This window comes from Phalacrocorax carbo, chromosome 2 (genome assembly GCF_963921805.1).
Source record: "Phalacrocorax carbo chromosome 2, bPhaCar2.1, whole genome shotgun sequence".
NCBI classification, from domain to species: Eukaryota; Metazoa; Chordata; class Aves; order Suliformes; family Phalacrocoracidae; genus Phalacrocorax; species Phalacrocorax carbo.
In genome coordinates this window covers 67,156,161-67,177,416 of record NC_087514.1, presented here as the reverse complement: position 1 = coordinate 67,177,416, position 21,256 = coordinate 67,156,161, and the positions used below count along the sequence as shown (strand labels likewise).

The 21,256-nt window shown below is 39.7% G+C and overlaps 2 protein-coding genes across 6 annotated transcripts in view; one reads left to right on the top strand and one right to left on the bottom strand.

Moving 5' to 3' along the window:
- Window positions 1-15,478, top strand: part of ERP44 (endoplasmic reticulum protein 44) — a 52,671-nt gene extending 37,193 nt beyond the window's left edge. Inside the window, exons 7-12 of the mRNA XM_064443162.1 lie at window positions 3,593-3,650; window positions 5,001-5,117; window positions 9,196-9,307; window positions 9,762-9,903; window positions 13,006-13,108; window positions 15,242-15,478. Of these exons, the coding sequence (XP_064299232.1) occupies window positions 3,593-3,650; window positions 5,001-5,117; window positions 9,196-9,307; window positions 9,762-9,903; window positions 13,006-13,108; window positions 15,242-15,343 (634 nt within the window). The 3' untranslated portion in view covers window positions 15,344-15,478. The remainder of the gene's footprint in view (window positions 1-3,592; window positions 3,651-5,000; window positions 5,118-9,195; window positions 9,308-9,761; window positions 9,904-13,005; window positions 13,109-15,241) is intronic.
- A 2,466-nt stretch (window positions 15,479-17,944) lies between these two features.
- Window positions 17,945-21,256, bottom strand: part of STX17 (syntaxin 17) — a 41,586-nt gene continuing 38,274 nt past the window's right edge. For all 5 annotated transcript variants that reach the window (XM_064443165.1, XM_064443163.1, XM_064443164.1 and 2 more), the window contains exon 8: window positions 17,945-20,807. In XM_064443165.1, coding sequence (XP_064299235.1) covers window positions 20,568-20,807 — 240 coding nt within the window. In that variant the 3' untranslated portion in view covers window positions 17,945-20,567. The remainder of the gene's footprint in view (window positions 20,808-21,256) is intronic.

Below are 21,256 nucleotides of genomic sequence, written 5' to 3'. Positions count from 1 at the left end.
CAGTTGCATTGATGAGCTATGTAGTGTAGGTCTAGAAGAACTACCTACAGATACTCAAATTTCTCATTGCTATACAGATTTACAGCAATATTTAAAAAAATTAAAAGATCTTCACTGAAGGAAGAAGAATAAATTGGGAGTGAGAGACTCCCTTTTATGTAGGATGATAAAATGCAATTGTAGATTCTTTCTGTAGTATTTAATGTGCCAGCACCAACCAGTTTAAAGTGATTGGGCTTTAGTGTCAATGCAGTGGTTTATAGTCTACCCACAGTCGCAAGATGAGGAATTTGCATGGGTTATACTAGTTTCAGTACCATATGCAGTTGCCCTAGGAGTTTTTAGAATTGGGTGTTGCGAAGAATAGCAGAGAAACTGAGAGGATGTATCAAGGTAGAAAATGTTTCATCTGTTTGAACAAAATTTGTTGTCAGTCACTGATGCCTTTTCCAATATGTTTCCAAAAAAAAGTCCTGGGGTTGAGAGTATTAGTAATGTGCAGGAGTACGCATGGCTTTCCTTTCCTTTGGGTCCCCGTTTAGGTATCCTATGACAGTGTAAGCAGCCTTGGCCATGAGAGAATAATCAAATCATGTAAATCTGTGGTCTGTCAGTCAGTCTTATCCCCAGAGAGTGACCATTATCTCAAATGTTTTCTGATAAGCGCATCCATGCTTGTTCTCAGGGCAGACAGTGTGAGTAATTATTTATATTTTTCACCCCCTCATATGACTTCTCACTCTTTCCAGGGATGCCTTCTTAAAAATCAATAGTAAGAAAAAAATACTTTCAAGATTCTCCCTCCTGTTGTTTGAGTCTGTTCATCTTTGGTTTGCTATTTGTCAACTTCGTATAATGAGAAATAGTCTCCCACCACTCAGTGTTAGCATTTGGTTGTTGGACGCCATTCTTGAAGTAGTTACTAGGGGTTTTTAATTTTTTCTCTTTTATTCTTTAGATATAAGCAATAAGAAAACATAATGGAACAGATCAGTTTATTTGTAACCTGGCTATGTAACTACAGATTGCACAGCAGGCTTGCTGTTATTCCCTTCTCCAGGCTCCTGTTACCTTTCTAGCCTGGAACTGTTAGTGTTTTAAAGTGCAGCCTTCCAGACAGTAATCCTAGAAGCTAAATGTTTTCACCTCTGAGAGCAGTAGCCTTGAGTGGCTTCCTATCAAATTATGTGTGAAAAGACTTCTGAGGGAGATACTGGCTATGTAACAGTGTTTTCTATTCAGATTATATATAGCAAAATATTTCATGGGGAGCTGGCCCTGAGCAGTTGAACTCTTCTGACTGAGCATCCTAATAGCCTCTTGGAGGGATTTTTGCTTTTGCTATGGACAGAGTTGAACAGGTATATGATTTGGAAGGTATATGGTAATGTGTAATGAGTTGTGATAGCTGATTTTTAAACTGTATTAATGATACTTAGTTGCAGATCATCTTGATGCTTAAAACTATTCTTAAATCAACTGATCCTTGCAGCTCTTAAGATCTGAGGTGACCACAGAGCAAGATTAATGAGAGTGGTAAACAGGAGAAAGGAGGGATACTGTTGAAGAGCTATTAGAGGTAGATTTTGGAAGTAGAACTAGAGAGGGATAAACCTGAAATATTTGTAGACATGGAAGAGAATGGCCTTGTGCCATTGAGCCATAGCATAGGAAGCCGAATGCAGAAAACTAAAATAAATGGACAAAAAAATACTTTTGTCTTAAAAGGCTATGATGAACTCTAGAAAATTAACAGAAGAGAGTGATGAATCTAAGTGTTTTAACTTTATGTTAGCAACCAAATGGGGGGAGGGAGGGATGTTGTATGGTTCCAAGAGGTTCACTTTCACTGCTTCAAGAAAAGACAAAACACAAACTGAAGCATTTCCATTTTGGTAGTTGTTTTTAAAAGGTGTATCTTCAGGTTTTGGGGTTTTCACATCATGTCCCCAATTTATTTGACTTGTCTGAAATAAATCAGTCAAAACTGCACTTACTGAAGTGGAATAACACAGAAGAAGGCCTTTTGGGTTCCACTGCAACCTTACCCTAAGGCACATATTTCATTATAGATTATTATCAGTTTACCAAGCAATGATTGGGCGGGTGGCTTCTTTGTCTTCACTTTCTTCTTATTCAGTGAAGGATTGTTTGGGATGTGAGTGGTTTATCCCATTGATGATGGCTACAAAGAAGCCTAATTTCACATTATGGGAGCAGTCATCATGTCTGGAATAGAAAAATGCATTTTAAATTACAAATCCCTAAGCTGGTACAAATCCTGATAGGTGTAACGTACTAGGCAAGATGTCTTCTGTATGTGATAAGGAAAGGATAATTGGATCAAATTAATTAAATAAAACATAGGTACTTCTAGTTAAACCTTGTTATATCTTCCCCCCCTCCCCCACCACTCTCTAAATTGTTCAGACCTCATCTTGCAGTGAGATAAATTGAGCCATTTTTACTTCTCTTCTTTTCCTCCTCCTTACATGTCTTAATCAGTCTTCACCAATGCTTATATTAGTCCATGGAAGAGATGCTATAATTGGAGAGGCTGGAACGCTTAGCTAATGTTTCCCAGAGGCTGACATGCTTTCTTTTTAGCCTATGCTGAAAGGAAAAAGAAATAGGTTGTTCATTTTAGTCTTTTGGTGGCAAAGGCAGCCAGTCAGTTCTGTCTTGCCAGCATGAGTTACATTGGAACAGCAAGGCATGGGAGAGGAGAAGAGAGGCAGCCTCTTTTAATGTCTGAAGGTGGGGAAAGGGCTTGTTTTTGTGGAGAGCTTTCTTTCCTGTGTCCTGTGTTGGATGCATAGATGACCCTATTTGCTAGAATAAGCGGTGATAATTTTGGGAGTACAAGCTAGCAGCTTTCAGGTGCTCTTGTGACTGGGATTGACGAGCAACAAAATACTCCAGAGGCAGGGGAGGAACTTACTAAAGTGACATAGTAAGCTGAATACTGAGGAGGAACTGTGTGTGTTCTCCAGGTACACGCATACCATATTATCAGTGGTCAGAAACTGCATGCTATGCCTTGTGCTCTCTAGATCCGGTTTGAGGGTAAAATGGACAGTGTGGGCTTATTTGCTATCCATTTTTTCACTGCCTGTGCCAATAGAGCACCTCAAAGCCCTTCTTTATCAGGGTAGATAAGATGTAAATTTCTAGTATAAACAACGGAACAGGATGAACAAATGCAAACAAGTCTACCTTTCTCTCCTTTTATTCCTTAAGAAAAGGTATTAATTTGTTTTAAATATACCAGGTTATATTAATTCATTATAATTTTTCTTTAATGGTCCCTTATCCACAGTTGCACCAGCATTCATCCCTTGCACTTTGATGCCTTTAGTCTACTCTTCTAATCTTAAGGATACATCTTGCTGACTCCCGTAATGCCCCCTCATCTAGCCAGGCCAAGTTTCTGTGGAGTCACTTTACAGTTTACTTTAAAGATCGAGGAATTTAATTCTCAAATTTTGAAGGGGGGGAAGGAGTAAAGAAAGGATAGCAAATTAAAATATGATTTTGGTATCTCAGTTACTTTGTCTGTACCAAGGCATGCTTACTGGTTGGTTTGTTGTAGGGCTATTTCAAAAGCAGAGAGATTTAGCGGAGACAATGTAATCTACAAGCCACCAGGGGTAAGTGTAACTATGTATTTTATTCTGCTTATTGTTGTTACATGTGAATATGAACTAGTGGAGACTACAGATCGTTCAGTATGGTTACTGCATCTCAAATCTTAATTTTGCTTCATCACTAAATAGTGTGAGAAGTAGGGTCATAGGAACTAGTGTTTGAGTCAGTGAAAAAGATCGCAGTCTCATTTGCTGCCAATTAAGTGCACAAAACTGAATCTGTCACTTTAAATGTCAGTGTCCAAAAATGTGTGTTTGTGGGTTTTTTCTTAGAAACACAGTAGACTCAGATGTATAGATTCTTTGTGTTCTGTAGAAGTCTTAAAAAAAATAAATAAATCTGAAGTTCAATAGCTGGTGCACTTCATGTTTTTCAAAGCAAGTGACAATTACTAAGGATTTTTCTGACTGTCACTTGCCTGTCTTGTGTGTCTTAGCCCACAAGGGCTAAGAGCTGTTCCCTTCATTTAAAAAAAAAAAAAAAGGAATTAGTAAAATTAACTATATATTAACAAACTCTCATAAACATAGTTTTACTTGGAAAAAATCAGTACAGAAGAAAATCTGCAAGAACTACTTTTTAGAAAGATCATTAATATCTGAAGATTTGCTTTCTCAAATATATGAAAAGAGTTGCTTATAAAGCAGAAATTATTTTAAAAATACCTAAGAGGGGAGGGAGGTTCAAGCCTTTTTCTGTGAAAACAGAATTTATTAGGTTACCAACTTTATATGGTGTTTCTGAATTAAGGTATGCTTAATTATGGCCACAGCTTGTGAAGTCATGCTTCACTTCATGTTAACCAAAATTGTAATTACATTAAAAGATGAGAGCACTGAATTCTGAGTTAAAACTACTAGCAAATAAAGGAAAACTATTATTTATTCATATCTCTTTGGTAAAGCAAAAGTAAAATACCAGTTTCAAATCCTGTAAGGCACTGGGAGGGGTTTTCTGGTGAGTCTTTGTAACTATCAACATGAAGCTTAATATCTGCATTTACTTTATATATAAATGGGTTTTTCAGGCATGGAGATACTGTTTCTCAACCTGATGGAAGGCTAAATAGCCTTTATTTGAAGCACCCCTGATTTGGAAGCAAAGTACCTTTTAAATTATTCTTAAGTAGAGTTGACCACATAAATGATCATCTATAACATTTATTTTCCTGTTGTACTTTTGTAACGTAGTTAAAAGAAACATTGCATGCACAAGGGTTGAATATTGGTATACGATTGGCTTTCAAAATGTATATGGATATTGTTACTTTTATGTCTGGCAGGTAATCATCTTTGTATGTAGCGATGTGATTTTTACTGCTTCTCAACTAGTATATCTTTCTTTTTCAACAGGAAAATGCTCCAGATATGGTGTATTTAGGCTCGCTAACCAATTTTGATTTGATTTATGCATGGACACAAGATAAATGTGTACCACTAGTTCGAGAAATTACATTTGAAAATGGGGAGGTAAGAATTTTTTTCTCCTATTCTATTTACAGGGTTTCTTTCTCAAAACCAAAATGTGTGTCTCAAGGTCTTTAAGCCATGCCAAAGAGCTTTCTGCATGCTTTGCTTTTCACAGAAAATATCTGTCAGGTAATGTGTTTCCATTCTTTTGGAGCTTTTTGGTTAGACTTGAATCATAGAGTCATTAAGGCTGGAAAAGACCCTTAAGATCATCAGGTCCAACAGCTAACCTATCACTGCCAAGTCCACCACTAAACCGTATCCTCAAGCACCACGTCTGCCCTTCTTTTGAAGTTCAAAGGAGGCAGATTTGGAGTAGTTTCGTACACTGCCAAAGAAAGAGGTTATAATCATGGATATGGATCACATAAGTGTCTGGTGATATGCGGAGTGTGGACACTTGGATGCCAAGAATGTGCATGTGTAAGAATGTATGTGTCTTCAAGTGTGTATGGGTGTGTATCACCTTGGGTAGGTTGTATTATTCATCTAAAGTACATATTATTTATACAGATGTTATGACTAAATGTTGATTTAAGATCCAGATGTGTTACTTCAGTGCTTTTTGTGTCTTATGACCTTGAAAAAGTGTTCCTACTCAGGGTAGAAAACATCCATGTCAGCATGTCCACGACAGTTTGAAAGAGTGAAATGGTTATGAGCTATCCTTTAGTTATAATCAGTTTTGAAATTAATGTTAAAGCTAGCAGTAGAAAAATCTTACTGTATTAACCATTTCCAAATCATTATCTAAAAAATAAGCACATTAAATGACTGACCATCTATGGAACTGTCAATCTTCTGGGAATTGTAATAAAAACAATGTAATTTTTTTTTCAATCTGTTTTAAGGACTGGTATCTTTCTAATCTTTTTAGCTTCATATGCTCCTTCCCTTGAGTTTCTTTTAGCTGTAATTTGTAAGATGGAAATCGGGGGGTTGCTTTGAAACATCTCTTCTCATTATCCTTTATTTTCTTTCAATGCTTTTCTGTTTTCTCTTGTAATTTACTCCCTGTCGTCTATTTCCAGCTCCATATTTTTTTTAAAAGAATCAACGGGTGGGGTGCGGAATCTGTAGGAAACTAGCAAGTTTGTAGTATCTCAGAAGTAGTATTTGTACGTAGCCACCGCATCTGCTAGAATCTCTAAGGTTTGCAACAAATTGTAGTATGTAGTCCACACTGCATTAGAAACCAAAGAATCAGACATATGATTTGTTCTCTGTTTGCACACTCAATTTTTTTTAAATTATTTTTTTTTATTCTGAATCTGCAGTGTATGTAACACCGCTGTTCTGGGCACACACAACAAGTCAAGTTATGTGACAGAGGGAGGGATAGGGTGGGATGCACAAAATAGTTGAAGTACAACCTTCTAGTCGACCTGCCAATTTTTATTGGAAAGTTCTGTTAGTTAAACAAATCTTAATTCTTCATTTGCAACTCAATATGTAAAAGATGCCACATGTTAACGTGTTTAGAAGAGTGTGGTAGATTTTCAGTGTACTTTTCCCATGGTGAAATTAGCTTCCGAGTCTTAGAAGCCAAGGTTCATCACCGTCAGCTTGTACCGCATTGTGTCACGGTTTTTCTGGTTGTTCTCTCAAAGCTTGATTCCTGTTTACTCAAGCAGATATTTACGATTCCAATGTGACATTTTGCCTAGCAACATTTGTTTAAAAATTTCAGTGCTGCCAGTACCCAAACAAATTTAAATGTGCCAAAATTGCCGTACTTCTCCCTGCTGAAATTGCATAGTATTTAAATGGGCTCTTAATGCATACTGCATAATATTACAGGGTAAAAATATGAAGTGCTGTGACTGTTAACTTGAGTTTATGGTACTAGAATACTACATAAATAAGATAAAGACAAACTTCTACTTTGAATTCAGTTTTAAGATCAAAATTAGCCTCTGTAAACTGCTGGAAGGTTTTCCCTCATTTTCTTTCTTAAGGTTTTCATTATCTGGTGTCATGGGCAGGCTAGCCAGGAAGATGCCCAATCTGAACAGAGTTCGTCATCGTGACTTCAGACAACAGAGAGTAATTGAACTCTGAAGCAAGGTCTTCTGCTTGAGAAGACTGTCCGTTTGAGAGAGTCCCTGTGCCTGACAAGAAAAGGATATTAGGATTAGTGATATCAATGACTGTTTAACCTGTAACAAGTCTGTTTAGTTTTACCTTGTATGAAACCAGTGAACGGTGTGGTCTAATGCTGGTGCTGAACTATAAGTTATTGAAAGGGTAGAAAGTATCTCAAAGGCATACAGGAGTAATGTGGGCAGCTCAGATCTAATGAAAAAAAATCTTTATATTCTCACTGCCAAACGAGGCAGTAGCTTTTGAGGGAGCAGTCCAAAGCAAATGAAATTATTGTTCTGCTTGCTGTGTCCTGATCAGTAAGACATGTGCTGAAAGCTAGAATAGAAAAGCAAAGGAAGGTGCTTCATAGAAACCAATTAGGGCCAAAATTAGCAAGGCTTTCAAGCCAGCTGTCCCTAACTACCTACTTGGAGATTACTTGATCTTGCAAATATAACTCTCCACATATAGTTAAAACCCTTATGCAGATATAGAAACCGAGGCTGTTCTTTTAGCTGCTTGCAAGCAAGAGGGGAGCTTAGAGCCAGAATACTAAGTTCTGTTTGGGAATTTTCCCTCTGGAAACGTACCTGCTGAAACGAGTGAGGAAATGGAACCATGACTGTAGTGGTACAAAACAGACTTTGCTCATCCTGTAATAGGGGAGGCGGCTGAGACCCAGCTGAATTCATGTGTGTAAAAATGAGAATGAGCAAATAGGGTTCTTGGTTGGTTTAGGGATGGATTGGGAAGCTTGGATTTTGTCAAGAGCACTAAATATTAGGATCTTTGCAATCTGCCCTTAAAAGATCTTGCTTCAACTTACCTGACAGACTTGGTTGAAGGGAGAATGACAGCCATTTCACGTACTGTATGTAACTGGCTGCCTACTGATATGGAAAGCATTTCTTCCAACTTCCTGCAAATGGAAAATATCTGAAGAAACTATTCCATTTGGCAGAACAAATGAGCGCTATCTTTCTCATAAAGCATAGATTTATCTGGATACGGGCTAGAATCAAAAAAATAGCAGCACTTGCTTGTACACCAGTTGTGCAAATGAAAGATAGGCAAGACTGTAGGCATTTGTTAGATGATAAATTATTTCTCCAATTGGGCTCTAGCCAGTTGGGCTGATATTCAAAGGTGCATAAAATTCACTTTTGAAGCAAGCAAACACATGTTGTTTGTATTTTGGGTTTTGAGTAAAAGAAACCCTGAATAAATTATTCAAGCAGTTCCTGTATTTATCAGTCCCTGGACACAGATCTTTAAAAGGCACTCGGGCTGCAAGAATGCATTTCTGTGAGGAGCTAATGCTTGCCTGGCCAACAAAGGTTTTCATTTCTTCATCAATTTTAGTAATATACTAGCCTGTGCATTTAATAATGGTGTTACACGTATGACCAGTCCTGACACACTGGCAAAAGACCAGTACTTGGTCGCAACTGATATAGCTATGTCATACGCTTCTGCTTTTTGCTTTTTTCTTTGGTGGTTTGTTTGGTTGGTTTTTTTAGGGGGTTGGGTTTATTTCTGTTAAAATTGAGTTACTTGAAGATACTCATTAGTTGTGTTATGCTAAGGGAACACCAACTTATTACATGAAGCAAGCTATGAGTGGGTCTAGAACACACTCTCTGCTTTTCATAGCATTTAATACCATGCTGTTCAGGCCTTAGTGCTGTTTCTATGAAGATGTGTTTTCTCAGAATCAGGCCATTTCTTTTGAGCAAGTATTCCAGCAAAAGTGTAACCCTTCAAAATGTTGATAATGAAATACCTTCATTCTTTATCTGCTGTATGTGATACAGAGGAAGGAAACGTGGCTACCTGTATCACTCAGGTATCTTAGTTGAAGGGTCGGCAGTTAACATCTTTTAGTCCTGTTCTTTCAGCTGTTTTTAATGTAGAGATCTCAGTGAATTTTAAAATTGCTGGAATCACTTAAGTGCTTTTAAGAAATGAGATTTGTCATTTGTTTTCTGCGCAGGAGTTGACAGAAGAAGGCCTTCCTTTTCTCATACTTTTCCACATGAAAGACGACTTGGAGAGTTTAGAGAAATTCCAACAGGAGGTTGCACGACAGTTAATAAGTGAAAAAGGTTTGTAGTAACTCCTACTACTTCTTGGTTTTACTGGTAAAATTTTTCTCAGGCAAACTCAGAGTGGAAGCAAAGGCCACACAGAATCCTAGCTCTAAAGCTCTTGAGTCCAAAGGGCTTTATGTACTTTTGACAGTGAGGACTGACTCCTCTGGAAATGATTAAAATAGATACACAATTTATTAGTAAGCAACTCTGTCAGAAATCCTTCTTGTCTAAATGACTTCATGGAGTTTGATTGGGCATTAAACAAAACTTCGGTTTGTATCGTGGCCAAAAACATGCTTAAAATCTGTTATTTTGGTGGTGTTATTTATTTAAATATATTTTCAAGTTTTGCCTGTTGTGTCTATCTAATATCTCTACCTTTGTAATGCTTATGGAAGTGTTTAGGGTTTCAAGATAATAATAAAAAAATTCTTAACGTGGATTTTTGTCTGCTCACAATTTTAAGGTACAATAAACTTCCTCCATGCTGACTGTGATAAATTCAGACACCCACTCCTCCATATTCAGAAGACTCCAGCAGACTGCCCTGTTATTGCCATTGATAGCTTTAGGCACATGTATGTCTTTCCAGACTTCAGTGACTTGTCGTAAGTATTTTTCTTTGTGCATTTTAATTTGAGAAGAACAAAGGAAAAGACGTGCTCATGTTTTAATCAATACTGTGATAAGAAGATGAATAAATTTGGGATAGGTAAGGCTGCTTATGTAAGATTCAGTGTCAGAGCCTTAAAGCACTATGAGCTGGTGTGAAGTCATTGTTTAAATGGAGTTGCATTTAACAGGAAGTTTTTAGATGCTGCTGCTCTTTGAATTAAAAGTTTTGCTATTTTCCGTAGTGGTCAGGCATTTGGAGCGTGGCATGGTATTTTTAGTGGTCATCTAGATACATCAATTAACTTAAATATTCCATGTAGTATTTGAAACCTTTTGAAGTGCTGTGTTATGCAATAATTACTGTCAAATGTACCATGTAAGAATTCCCAGCCTGCTCGTTTGGTTTTTCCTGCAGTGTAATTCCAGCATTTCTGCATTAGTCTAAACCTGGAAAGCTGGCAGAGAAATCCTTGTTGTGTGTGGGTTTCCAAAATTTTCCACATGCAGCTTGGAAAATGGCTGTTTGTTGGCATGTTATCTGGATAAAATATGTGAGTGAGAAGGATCAGGGTGCTTAGGCGAAATGCCACTTTGATAATCCTCTTTACATCAGCCTATCTCTGTGTTGTACTGCCTTGGAGGCAGACGTTCTGTCTCCCGTGGCTCAGTTGAGGAGCGAAGATATGTACGCTGTTATCTTCAGGGGCTTTCAGCGTGAGACAGGCGCTCTGTCTTTTGTCTTCAGGTTGTGTGTTAAACTCCAGTTTCTGTCTCGGAGGAGGTACCTGCATATACCCTGCTTGCCAAGTCCTGGTTAGATGCCTCACCTTTGGGACCTGATTTTTTGCCCATTTAGAATTTTTACCCGTTCATACTTTTAAAAACTCAAGGTATTTCATTTTTTTGTCAAAGCCAAGGGTTCAAAGCTCAGACTTAGAATGCAATGTGAATGTAACCCCATGTCTAATTCTGCTATTCCAGCAGGCATTTTTCTACCTGAAATATGTCAACATTTGCAAGTAGGGTTCAAACCTAGCTTCTCCCCATAATTCTCCACAGGTGTATTCTTAAAATGCAGTCTCTGTATCTCAAATAGCACCTTTCAAATATCCAAAGCGATGTATGTAGAAACTCTGACAGTGACTATTTTTTACTCCGTGTGTTCCTGTTTCTTTGGAAGATCGTGTTCACTGCACATGCCAGCACTTAAAAAAAAAAAGTGGGATATTTGCATTTTGAATGCACTCTTTTCATTGTCACTTTTGAGACAGCCCTGAAATAAATTAACATTGCTTATAGGGGAATAGAGATGTTTAGTGTAGACTTTCATGTTATGTTTCTTACATGTTCTGTCTCTCTGAAATGCTATCAGAATAATAAAAGCTACTTGCTTGTTTGTGTACCAATTGTTACATACAAATGAAGATGAGAGAGAGAAAGATGTCAGGATTGTAGACAGTTGCTTAATGATATAATTATTCAACCTTACTCTAGGAGATTGAGCTGACACTTAGAAATACCTAACAAACAGTTTGGAAACAAGGAGAGCTTGGAGCTCCTGGGGTGATATATTTTGGTGGGTGTGTGTGTGGTTTGGATTTTTGGTTTGGTTTGGGGTTTTTTGTGGGTGTTTTGTTTTGGGTTTGGTGTTTGGGGTTTTTTTTTGTGGGTTTTTTTGGTGGTTTTTGTTTTTAAATAATAGGTAAAATCTTGAATCTGAGACTTTCATCTACCTGCAAGGATTTCTGCCACTTCAGTACATTTTCTGAACTCCTTTACAAACTGGCCCCAGACCGTCTTTTGTAATCTCAGTGCTGCCACCAGCCAGTAGGGTTTGGGTATGGTACTTCCAGAACTGGCCCACTGAAAGATTTCCTCTTTCCTTAGGGAGTCATGTTTTTGGAGAATAGCCACTTCATAGGCAAATCAGACCACGACCCAGTATTTTGTCCTCATATTTGCCACCTGGCCTTATTCGTCCCACAGTTCCAGGTCAGAAATGTTAACGAGGAGCATTCAACAGATCAGCTGTAGCTTCTCAGTAAGAACTGGCTGAGCTACAAGAGGCTGTAGGCACCAAATGCCCTTGCTGCATTAGGAGAGAAGTTGGAGAGGAATGTCTCCAGCAGTGCACCTGACCTAGAATGGGGCAGGAGCCCAAGGCAGAGCAGGGAGCAGTGATTCTGCTGTCCCTACAACTGGGCTGGAATGACCCCCTTTCACTCCATGAGTACTAATTCCTGATCTTACCTGGGAAGTTAAGAGACCCCTCAAAGTACCACTGTAATACTGACAAGTTACAGACATTGCTGTAGTGATACCTTCTGACTCTACATTATACTTTGTTTTATCCATAGTGGTTTCTAATCATCTGAAATACTGCTGATAGCCTGTCTGACCACACTTTGTCCCTCTTTCCTAGATGTAATAGCTGGTCCGATGAAAGACTCCCTACAAAACCTGTCTCCATTCATACATTACCTTTTGATTGCATGCATAGTGCTCACGTTATAGTTTCTCATCTTTCCTTATTAGAGCAACTCTTCATTTTAAGCTTTAGTCTATTTGATGTTTCACAAATAAAATTGGATGCTGTAGTTTAGCACGTTTGCTGTGGGTGACAGTAGATGATCTCAGATTAGATTTACATTGATATCCTCTTAGCGCTTATCTCTAGCGTATATGCAGTTGCTCAGACACTGGAGAGCCTTTCAGAGATGTTTTGTCAATACTGCTACCCAACTGTCATTTGTATCTGTAAACTGTGCATTTGGAACCTGCTGTTCCCTCTTACATTATGGTTAGTGGGGAGCTGAGGCGAGTATACAATGAAGTTATCGGCTAGTACAACTCTGCGGGAGTTATTGAAAAGATGAAATACTTGCTGTGTTCTCAAGAGACAGTGAAAAGAAAAAGAAGCTGGTAGGATACCTTAACAAACTGTTTGGCTTCCTGTCTTCTATTAATCACCTAAAAGTGGACATAGTGTGCCAGATAAACAGAAATTGGCTGCTCTAAACAGTGTACTTTAAGTCTTCTGTGTTTGGATTTAACTTGTAATAACCATGTGGGTGTTTCTGTTGGATTTGTTCCAGAGTTCCAGGTAAACTGAAGCAATTTGTACTAGACTTGCATTCTGGAAAACTGCATAGAGAGTTTCATCATGGCCCTGATCCAACTGATGTAGCACCTGGTCAGGTAAGGTTACAACAGATACATTTAATTTGGCCATTTAATTAAGACCTTTTTTTACTCCTTGTCAGAGCTGTACTTTCTAACATGTACTTTTAATTTCAGTCTCCTGAAAGAGAAATCTGTTTCTAGAAGCATAACGTTGCCACTTCTGCTCTTCCTTTAACTTCCTTTGGGTAGAGGCAGGGAGAGCATTAGGGGGAAGTGTGGTACCCGTTTGCCTTGAATAAGGGAAGCGTATAAGAATAGATAATTTTCTCTTCTGAAACAGATCTTGGGCCAGATGACTGTTCTGAGCTCATAGAGCTGGTCTTATCTTCTCATGTGATTTCAGTGCAAAAACTGATGATACATCACAGACACATTATTTCCCACACTACACGCTGAGAGGGTGTTTTATATATTTACTCATAGTCGCCAATCCAAGTAGGAGGCAGATTGTTAGAGCGGTAATAGGGCCTATTGCTTTTATTAATGCAGTTGACAAGCAGCATTAACAGTGGTCACAGGCTGCGTTTGTCAGTTTGGATTTGTTACTGTTCTGATCAAAAGTTGTCATGCCGTATAATTACATGCCTGGAAGTCACTCCTGGGATCTCTTCAGGAATGCTGCTACTAGATCCTTCTCCAGACAAAATTCAGGAGCACCTCTGTGTTTAATTTAATCCAAGAGGCAGGAGAGAAGGGACACTACCAGCCCTGATTCCCTCTGCTCCGCCCAGTCTTCTAACTGTGTCCCGACTGGCCTTGTATCTTCTTGGTAAATCTCTCTGCTCATATGCTTGGTGTCGTGCTGAAAAGTGCAAATAAAACATCCTGTCAGGTGACCTTCTCGTTCCCTCAGGCCCTCTCTAGAGAAATAACTGGTTTTAAACACTTAAGTTATATGATCCATTGTTTAGGGCTCAAAGAGCCATGTTGATCCCAGAGGACACCCTGTGCTCTTGTGTTGGGGTGCCTTGGGCCATCCCAGAACCCATCGGTGAGGGACAGAATCAATTTATGGTTACAGGCTCATTTTCCTGGTCATTTGTGGGATGTGGTTAAGGGTGGCTCTGTGCTAAGCTGTGTGAGCGCAGCATCCTGTTGCCCTGCTCAAAGTTAAAAGATTTAGCAGTGTGAAAGACCTGGAGGGCTTGCCTTGGGCCAGGAGAGTGACTGTTTTTCAGTGTTGTCATGACTGGCCTTAAACATGAGGGCTCAATCATCTCAGCAGTGACTCATTTAACTGGTAACTCCCTACGTCTCTCAGGAATTCATTGAGCAACCAGAATTCGGGTCAACAGGAGGAGATGCAGAAAATAGGGCTGGAGACTGAGGCATAGGCCAGGCAGTCAGTTCGCTCAGAGCTAGACAGGTGTGTGTGAGGAAGAGACATGCTGAGGCAGTTGCAGTCTGGAGGAGCCTTGGCCAGAGAGGGAGGAAGCCTGCCTGGATCCTGCTGCCTACCTGGACACAGGCTCGTTGCCTAGAGCTGCAGGCTTGCTCTTGTCTCCATTCTGCCTTGAAAAATGCACACAAAACCTGGGATGTGTACTTTCTCATCTCCATATTGGCATCCTGCCATCTTGTGGAAGATGTGTATGCACGTGCCATGGAAATACTGGCCATAACTAAACCAGAGGTGGCTGCCTTAGGTCGTGTATGTCCCTTGAATTGCACTGTTTAGGGTTGGAGGTTTTTTTGTGGGGTGGTTCTGGGTTTTTTTTTTTGTTTCCACAAAAGACCAATTCTAAAGTATTTTGGCAGCGATGTAACTCTTGCCCTGGTGTATCTCAAACACACACACAAACCAGAATGCCTTCAATGAAGCAAGTGGTAGAAAGACTCGAACCCACAGTGGGGTGCATTTCAAATACTTTTAGGTCACTTGTACAGAAACTTGTGTGATGGCTGTTACCACTGATGTGCCAACAAAAGGACTATCCTTAACTGATGGTGCTTAATATGTGTGTGTATATTCCACCTATTTGGGACTTATATTGTACCTTCTGAAAAAAAAAACACAAACCCCTCAATTTCTGAGAATGCTGGACATTTGTGCACTCCCATAATTAATGTTAGAAGTTCATTTAATGGAGGCGATTGCTTGTTAGACTCATTTTAATAATCAAGTTTACTGTTTGTTCTGTTTTTCAGCCAATTCAGGATTTGGCAAGCAGCCCACCAGAGAGCTCATTCCAGAAACTGGCACCCAGTGAACATAGGTACACCTTATTGAGGGAAAAAGATGAACTTTAAAAACTTGAAATAATCTTGCAAGTCTTTCAGACAGCAGCATTGACTTCTGTGTGGTGGAAATAGTAAACCTATATTTTCATAATTCTATGTGTATTTTTATTTTGAATAAACTGAAAAATAATTTTTTTCTCCCCAGGCTTGTAAATACATTTGTTTGGTGGGTCATTCTGCACAGCATCTTTCAAACAGTACGTTCCTAATGCTATAGTAAAACATCAGAGACCCATCCAGACTCTTGATCTAACTCTGTTCTGTAAAACTTTTATAATCCAAATGAAGGTATCCTTGCCAGAGACATGCTGTTAACTTGCACTATCCCATTAAATAGGACTTTTGGGTTGTTTTCTGTGTAACCTTGGTAGTATGTGCTTTTTCTTCTTCTTCATGTGAACAGCCATCCTGGTAATCTATTTCTTTGTCACACTTTTCTCCAACTTAAGAGGGTCTTCTATTCTCGATACTTGGGAGGGGAATAAATTAAAGTTTTACAGAATCTTGTGTGGTGCTTTACTGGGTGTAAATGTCTAAGCGATTACACAATTCTGACTACTGAAATACCAGGCGAGGAAAGGACAAGTTTTAATGATCAGGGTTTGTCTTTGAATGGAAGGGCTGTGTTGACCTGCTCTGATTTCTGGGAATTAAGATTGTTACATTATTCACACAGTTGTGTTAAAAAGAACATGAGTGTTGGAAACCCTTCAGAACAGGAGAGGACAAGGGGTGGAGTGCCATCTTAGTCATGTCTGTCTTTAATCTCTGTATGTATGTGTTACCATTAGTGGGCTTTTATCTTTTTTTCTTTAGGTCCCTGCCTTCCTGGCAGATACTTCCTGAACAACTGCAAATTTTGTATTACTTCTTGTCTGGCTTGTGCCTTATTTATTGCATATTCTTTGAATTCTGCTCTGAAGAAGAAATTGCTGCTTTCCTTGTGGGCTTTTCTGTTTTGCATAATACCAGAATACAGGCTTTTCTCAATGAATCTTCAAGCTGCTTGGTGAGATGAACATGTAAGAACTGTAAGATGGAAAAATATCTTCATTTGGGGTGCATTGCCGGAGACGAATTAGTACTGGGTTTGTACAGTACACTTGCTACAAAGAATCTAGGTCCATTAGTTGCACCCCCGAGGTTTAGTGTCCTTAGAAGCAAGCTTGTTCTTTGTACGGGTGGACCACTGGGTTCATGTTAACTTCAGGGAGGGCCCCAGCTTCTGCATGTCACAGCTTGGCATTCCTTTTGCCTCTCAGCTAGATGCCACCTAGTCAGTTATTTTCAGAAGAGTGATGTGGTCCTGTGCAGCTGTGGCAAAAGTTGATCCCAAGAGAGGCTGCTGAATCAAACCCCTCCAGCAACAGGTGCATGAGCTTTCTAGGGGGTGATTCTGAGGAGAGAGTTGCTAGTACCAGCGAGCCCTAAGCTACAGCTAACCGAGCAGCTGTGATACTTGGCTACCTGTTCTGCAAGGTTTTGTTCAGACATACTTTTTTGCAGATTTTGGTGAATCTGCATTTTGGAGTGCGCATTAAGTTCTTGAAAGTCAGGTCTTCTCCTGTCCCATTCTCCATCTCATGCCAAATCATGCATTTCTGGCAGCTGAGTCATGCCACTTTCTAGTTGGAATCCAAAGATGTGAGCAGTGTATGGTTTTAAGGCTGCCACTTCTTATCTGCAGGTGGTGCTACAGGACCTCCGGAGCTGTTCAGGCACCTGAAATTTTAGTTAGTTCCTGCACGGTGCCTGCAAGTACTCATCTTACTCCTCTGAGGTTCCAGTTTTTCCTTGGGATTCTTATTTATAAATGCTGTTTGGTGGAAGATGTCTAAACTCCTCTTTCTAGAGAGAGATGCTACCTCATTGTACACCCAACAGTCCAGTGGCTGGTACTTTCAGCTAGAAAGAGATGAACCCCCTCTGCCATTCCTTCATCCGCGTTTGCTTTTCTGAGTAAGGACTTGTTCCCAGAGCATTGGGATCCCTGCATGAGGTAGACAATTAGATGTAACAGTTTTATGACAGTTCTGCACTCAAAGTCATTTCACTGCATATTCATTGGAGGTTGAAAAGCTATGATCTAGGCATGCCCAACATGATGCTGAGGATCACCTGAACTTTTGCAGCATCTGATGAAAGGGAATATGCCTAGAGAGAGCGAGTGTCGGACAAAATGCGAGATGAGAGTCAAATTGAGCCCTTCAATTCTGATCATCTACAACAATGGTCTTAACCATTTGGTGCTCAGCTAATGACTCCCTCTAACATCTCTGGAGGCTTTTATGGGAAGTTGTCAAACAATCAATGTTATCCCCATGTGGAAGAAAACCTCTCCGAACTCTCTTTTTAAGTGAACTTAAGGAGGCCCTTTCTGAGCTAGCATGTGTATGAGTTACTGGGTGCATGGGACATTTGAGGAACTTGTGTTAATTTCAGTCGATGTAAATATTTCAGTAGCTGAAGCATGTGTTTGGTAACTCAGTTCAGGATTCTTAAGTCTTGGTAGTGCAATTATTTTAATAATATAAAATTTGTAAGGGATTAATCTTTTAGATGCTGAAACAGAATAAACCCTGACATTCTCAGTAAATGCTACAACCCGTCTCATAGGCAAAAACTTTTATTTGGCCTGAAAGCATTATGTATATCTTACATTTCTTCTGACCAACATACCTAGCAATTTAAATGCTAGTTTGGTTACTCAGATGCCCATGTTTCTTCACATGTAAATAACACATCTATTTTTAAAAATCATAGTTTAAATAAGTTTCCCAAGTGTAGCGTATACACAATGTTTTGAAATTGCTTCCTTAAAGACACAAGGAGGGAGAATAGTTTTTGTACTAGGCATCTCATAAAATGAGTGCATACCACGCTGAGTTTGTACAAGCTGTGGCAGGAATTCACTTTTATGAAATTAGATTGTCGTGGCATATCCAGCTTGGGTGGAGAGGGTGGAGCCCTCAGTGTCTCTGGTGTGGCTGCTGTCACTTAGAAACCTTGTGCATTTAAGTGTACAGTAGGAAAGCAGACACAGCTTTTTACAATCATACAAAGAATCAACCACACCACCTGATTAAGAACACTTTTTTTTTTCTTAGTTTCTTCCTTTATATATAGAAATCACATATCAAAGGAATGAACGGCCTTTTACTATGACGTTGTTAGAAGCTCATTGGATGTAAGCACATTTAAAGTAGAGGCATTTAAAGAAAAGCACTTTTTGCCTGACAGGAGCAAATGAGCTGAGTTACTTGGGTCATGTTTTCCACTCCAGCTGATTTTAGAGATGTAGGCACTGTGGCTTTAATACATGCACTTTTGACAATGTTCATGGTTACTTGTGAAAACTATTCTTCCCTGAGCCTCAGACCTACTTAAAATAGACACAACGCTCTCCCTGATAGCAACTTCAATCATATTTTAAAAGTAGTAAGGAAGAACTATTCAGAAAAAGATACTTGTGCTGTAACTAACAGTTGCTTACAATGGCTCTAGGCACAAAACACTATCATCTGTCATTAATAGACAGTTACTTCTAATGATGATATCGAAGTACTGGTTAAGGGAGCTTTTCCTATAATACATTGTTCCCTGCTAGGGAGCCTTATCACTAAACACTGACTTCAGTGTTCACCTAATAAAACTGGACTTAGGCGGAGCTTGGGATGAACCAAACTATTTAAAAACTTTTAAAAGCAGCTTCCCAACCTTGACTTCTGTTCCCCTGAACAGTAGCAGCAATAATGTGTGAACTGTCCTAGAAGGATGGAGGCAGGACCAGGTGCTGAACAGCAGACTATGGGACAACAATACAATTATGTGACAATAAAAACATGCTAACACTCCCATATTTAACAGTGGAAGTTTCAGAAGCAAAAGGCTTCTTAAGCAGCAAAATAAGGATGGCAAGAATAACAGGCATCTGCTATAAAAAGCTAGCAAAGCACCAACAGCATCTCTTCCCAGACAGGCTCCACATCGTGTCCCAAAATCTGGAAAAGGCTGAGAAGCTGTTCCATGGTGCAGGTGGAAGCAGAAGCTTCAGAACTGAGCAGCATGCAGGAGGGGTGCAGTTACCCAGCCGAGCGTGGTTTACTTACTGTAAACAGTCCCGGGTTGACATGCCCAAAGCAGTCCCAGCGACTGAGGCTGTCAGTAGACACTGGCACCATTTAAAGGGCCTCACTGCTTCGCTGTCCTTTGACCTGGTGCCTAATGCCACCCTTGAGGGTTAACAAAGACTGCTGAGGGAGTGAGCCTGGCTGCAGCACCGCCTTCCAGGGAAGCTATTTAGCTCTCCCACCGAGCACTATTGGTGACAGGAGCTGAGAAGCAAGGGCAGCAACTAGCAGTAAGCACTGCTTAAGTAAGCTGAGGCTTCAGGCTCAGAATGCCAGAGCTTGTCACTTCATCCTGTACAGTGTTCTCAGGACAAGTCAAGGAGTTGAACAGCCATGGAAAATTAGATTCTCCAGTAGCAGTCCTGCAGGGTTGCTGCTTAGACTCTTGAATTCTTAACTACACTTTAAACAAGCCAATGAATTTACAAATTAAAAAAAAAAAAAAAGGGAAAATTACCTGAAAAGGAGGGAAAAGCTGATTATGATGCTGAGCTCATGTGGCTGATGGAGGCAGACGTGGGATGTACATGGCTTTTTTCCACCTTGCTCAGCCAACATTTTAACCTTTTCCTATGGCAACTAACGCTTCCCTGTGTGTTACTGAACCGGCATAGTGAGTCACATCCTGGGGGTATACACAGGAGGGGTTTGGGAATCCAGATGAACGAAAAGTAAATTTAAAGTACTATGACCAGGAAAGATAGGTACAGCTTATCTCCTTTTCTTTGGAGCTCTATAATAAAAGCTCTGGCTTCTGGGTGGCATTCATGGGAAAGCACTATGGTTTTCCAAATGCCTCTTTGTATTGCCTGCAAGACACTGTGCGAATTTGGCATGGAGCACCTGTCACCCATCATTACAGCTGTGCGTAGAGCTCACCTAAGGATTTTATAATTAGAAGTTATCCATATAATTTCCAAAGGACTGATATCACTTATCACATCTGAAAAGAGAAATTCTGACATTACCGTTTCACCCCTCCCAAGTAACAGTACTGTTGTCAAAATTCACATAACTCAGCCTTACATTTAAAGCATAAGGCTGCAAGTCTGTCATTAGCACGGCTGCTGCACTTCTGTTCCTAGTCAAAATGAATCTGTACTTCAGCTGGATTTTTTGGCACTTTGGCGAGAAAGCTCTGGACAGCTGGAAGAGACCTGCGCAATCATTTTTTGTTTTCTTCTTTGTATCAATTTTCCACCTGTGAAACCCAAAATCCCACCACCAAGTGCAGCTGCAATTCCTGCCACTTTGAAGCCTGCAAGGAGGCCAATAGGACCCCCCACCACTCCACCAATGACTGCACCTGCCACAGGCAGAGCTGCCAGCTTGTATTTTGCAGCCTGTAAGGGGAAAGAAAAAAAAACCAAACAGTTAGAATACTTGCCTGTGGTGATGTGCATTTTCCCCTCATTGCTCTTGGCAATGACTTGAATGCTCAGTGATAAATAAACTTTACAAATTAGGATTTAAAACAAGATGATCTACTCTCCCACATGTATGACAGAATGTACCCAAACCGATTCAAAATTGAGCTATCATCTCATGTATGCAATTGTAAACCAGGTCCTTTTACATTCTACTGCCTGATTCTCCAGCATTAAATTAAAGGAGAAATGGAGAAAATGCTCAGACTATCCAGTAATATGCCTGAATCTAGGTTTGTGGCTTATTAGCAACCATGACAGCTACATAAAACAAGATTGAAATTGCATGTTGTCATCAACCTGTTGGTTTATGCTTATTTCATTCTTGTGAGCCAATTGTTGAATGCTCTTGTCTTTGCAGGTAA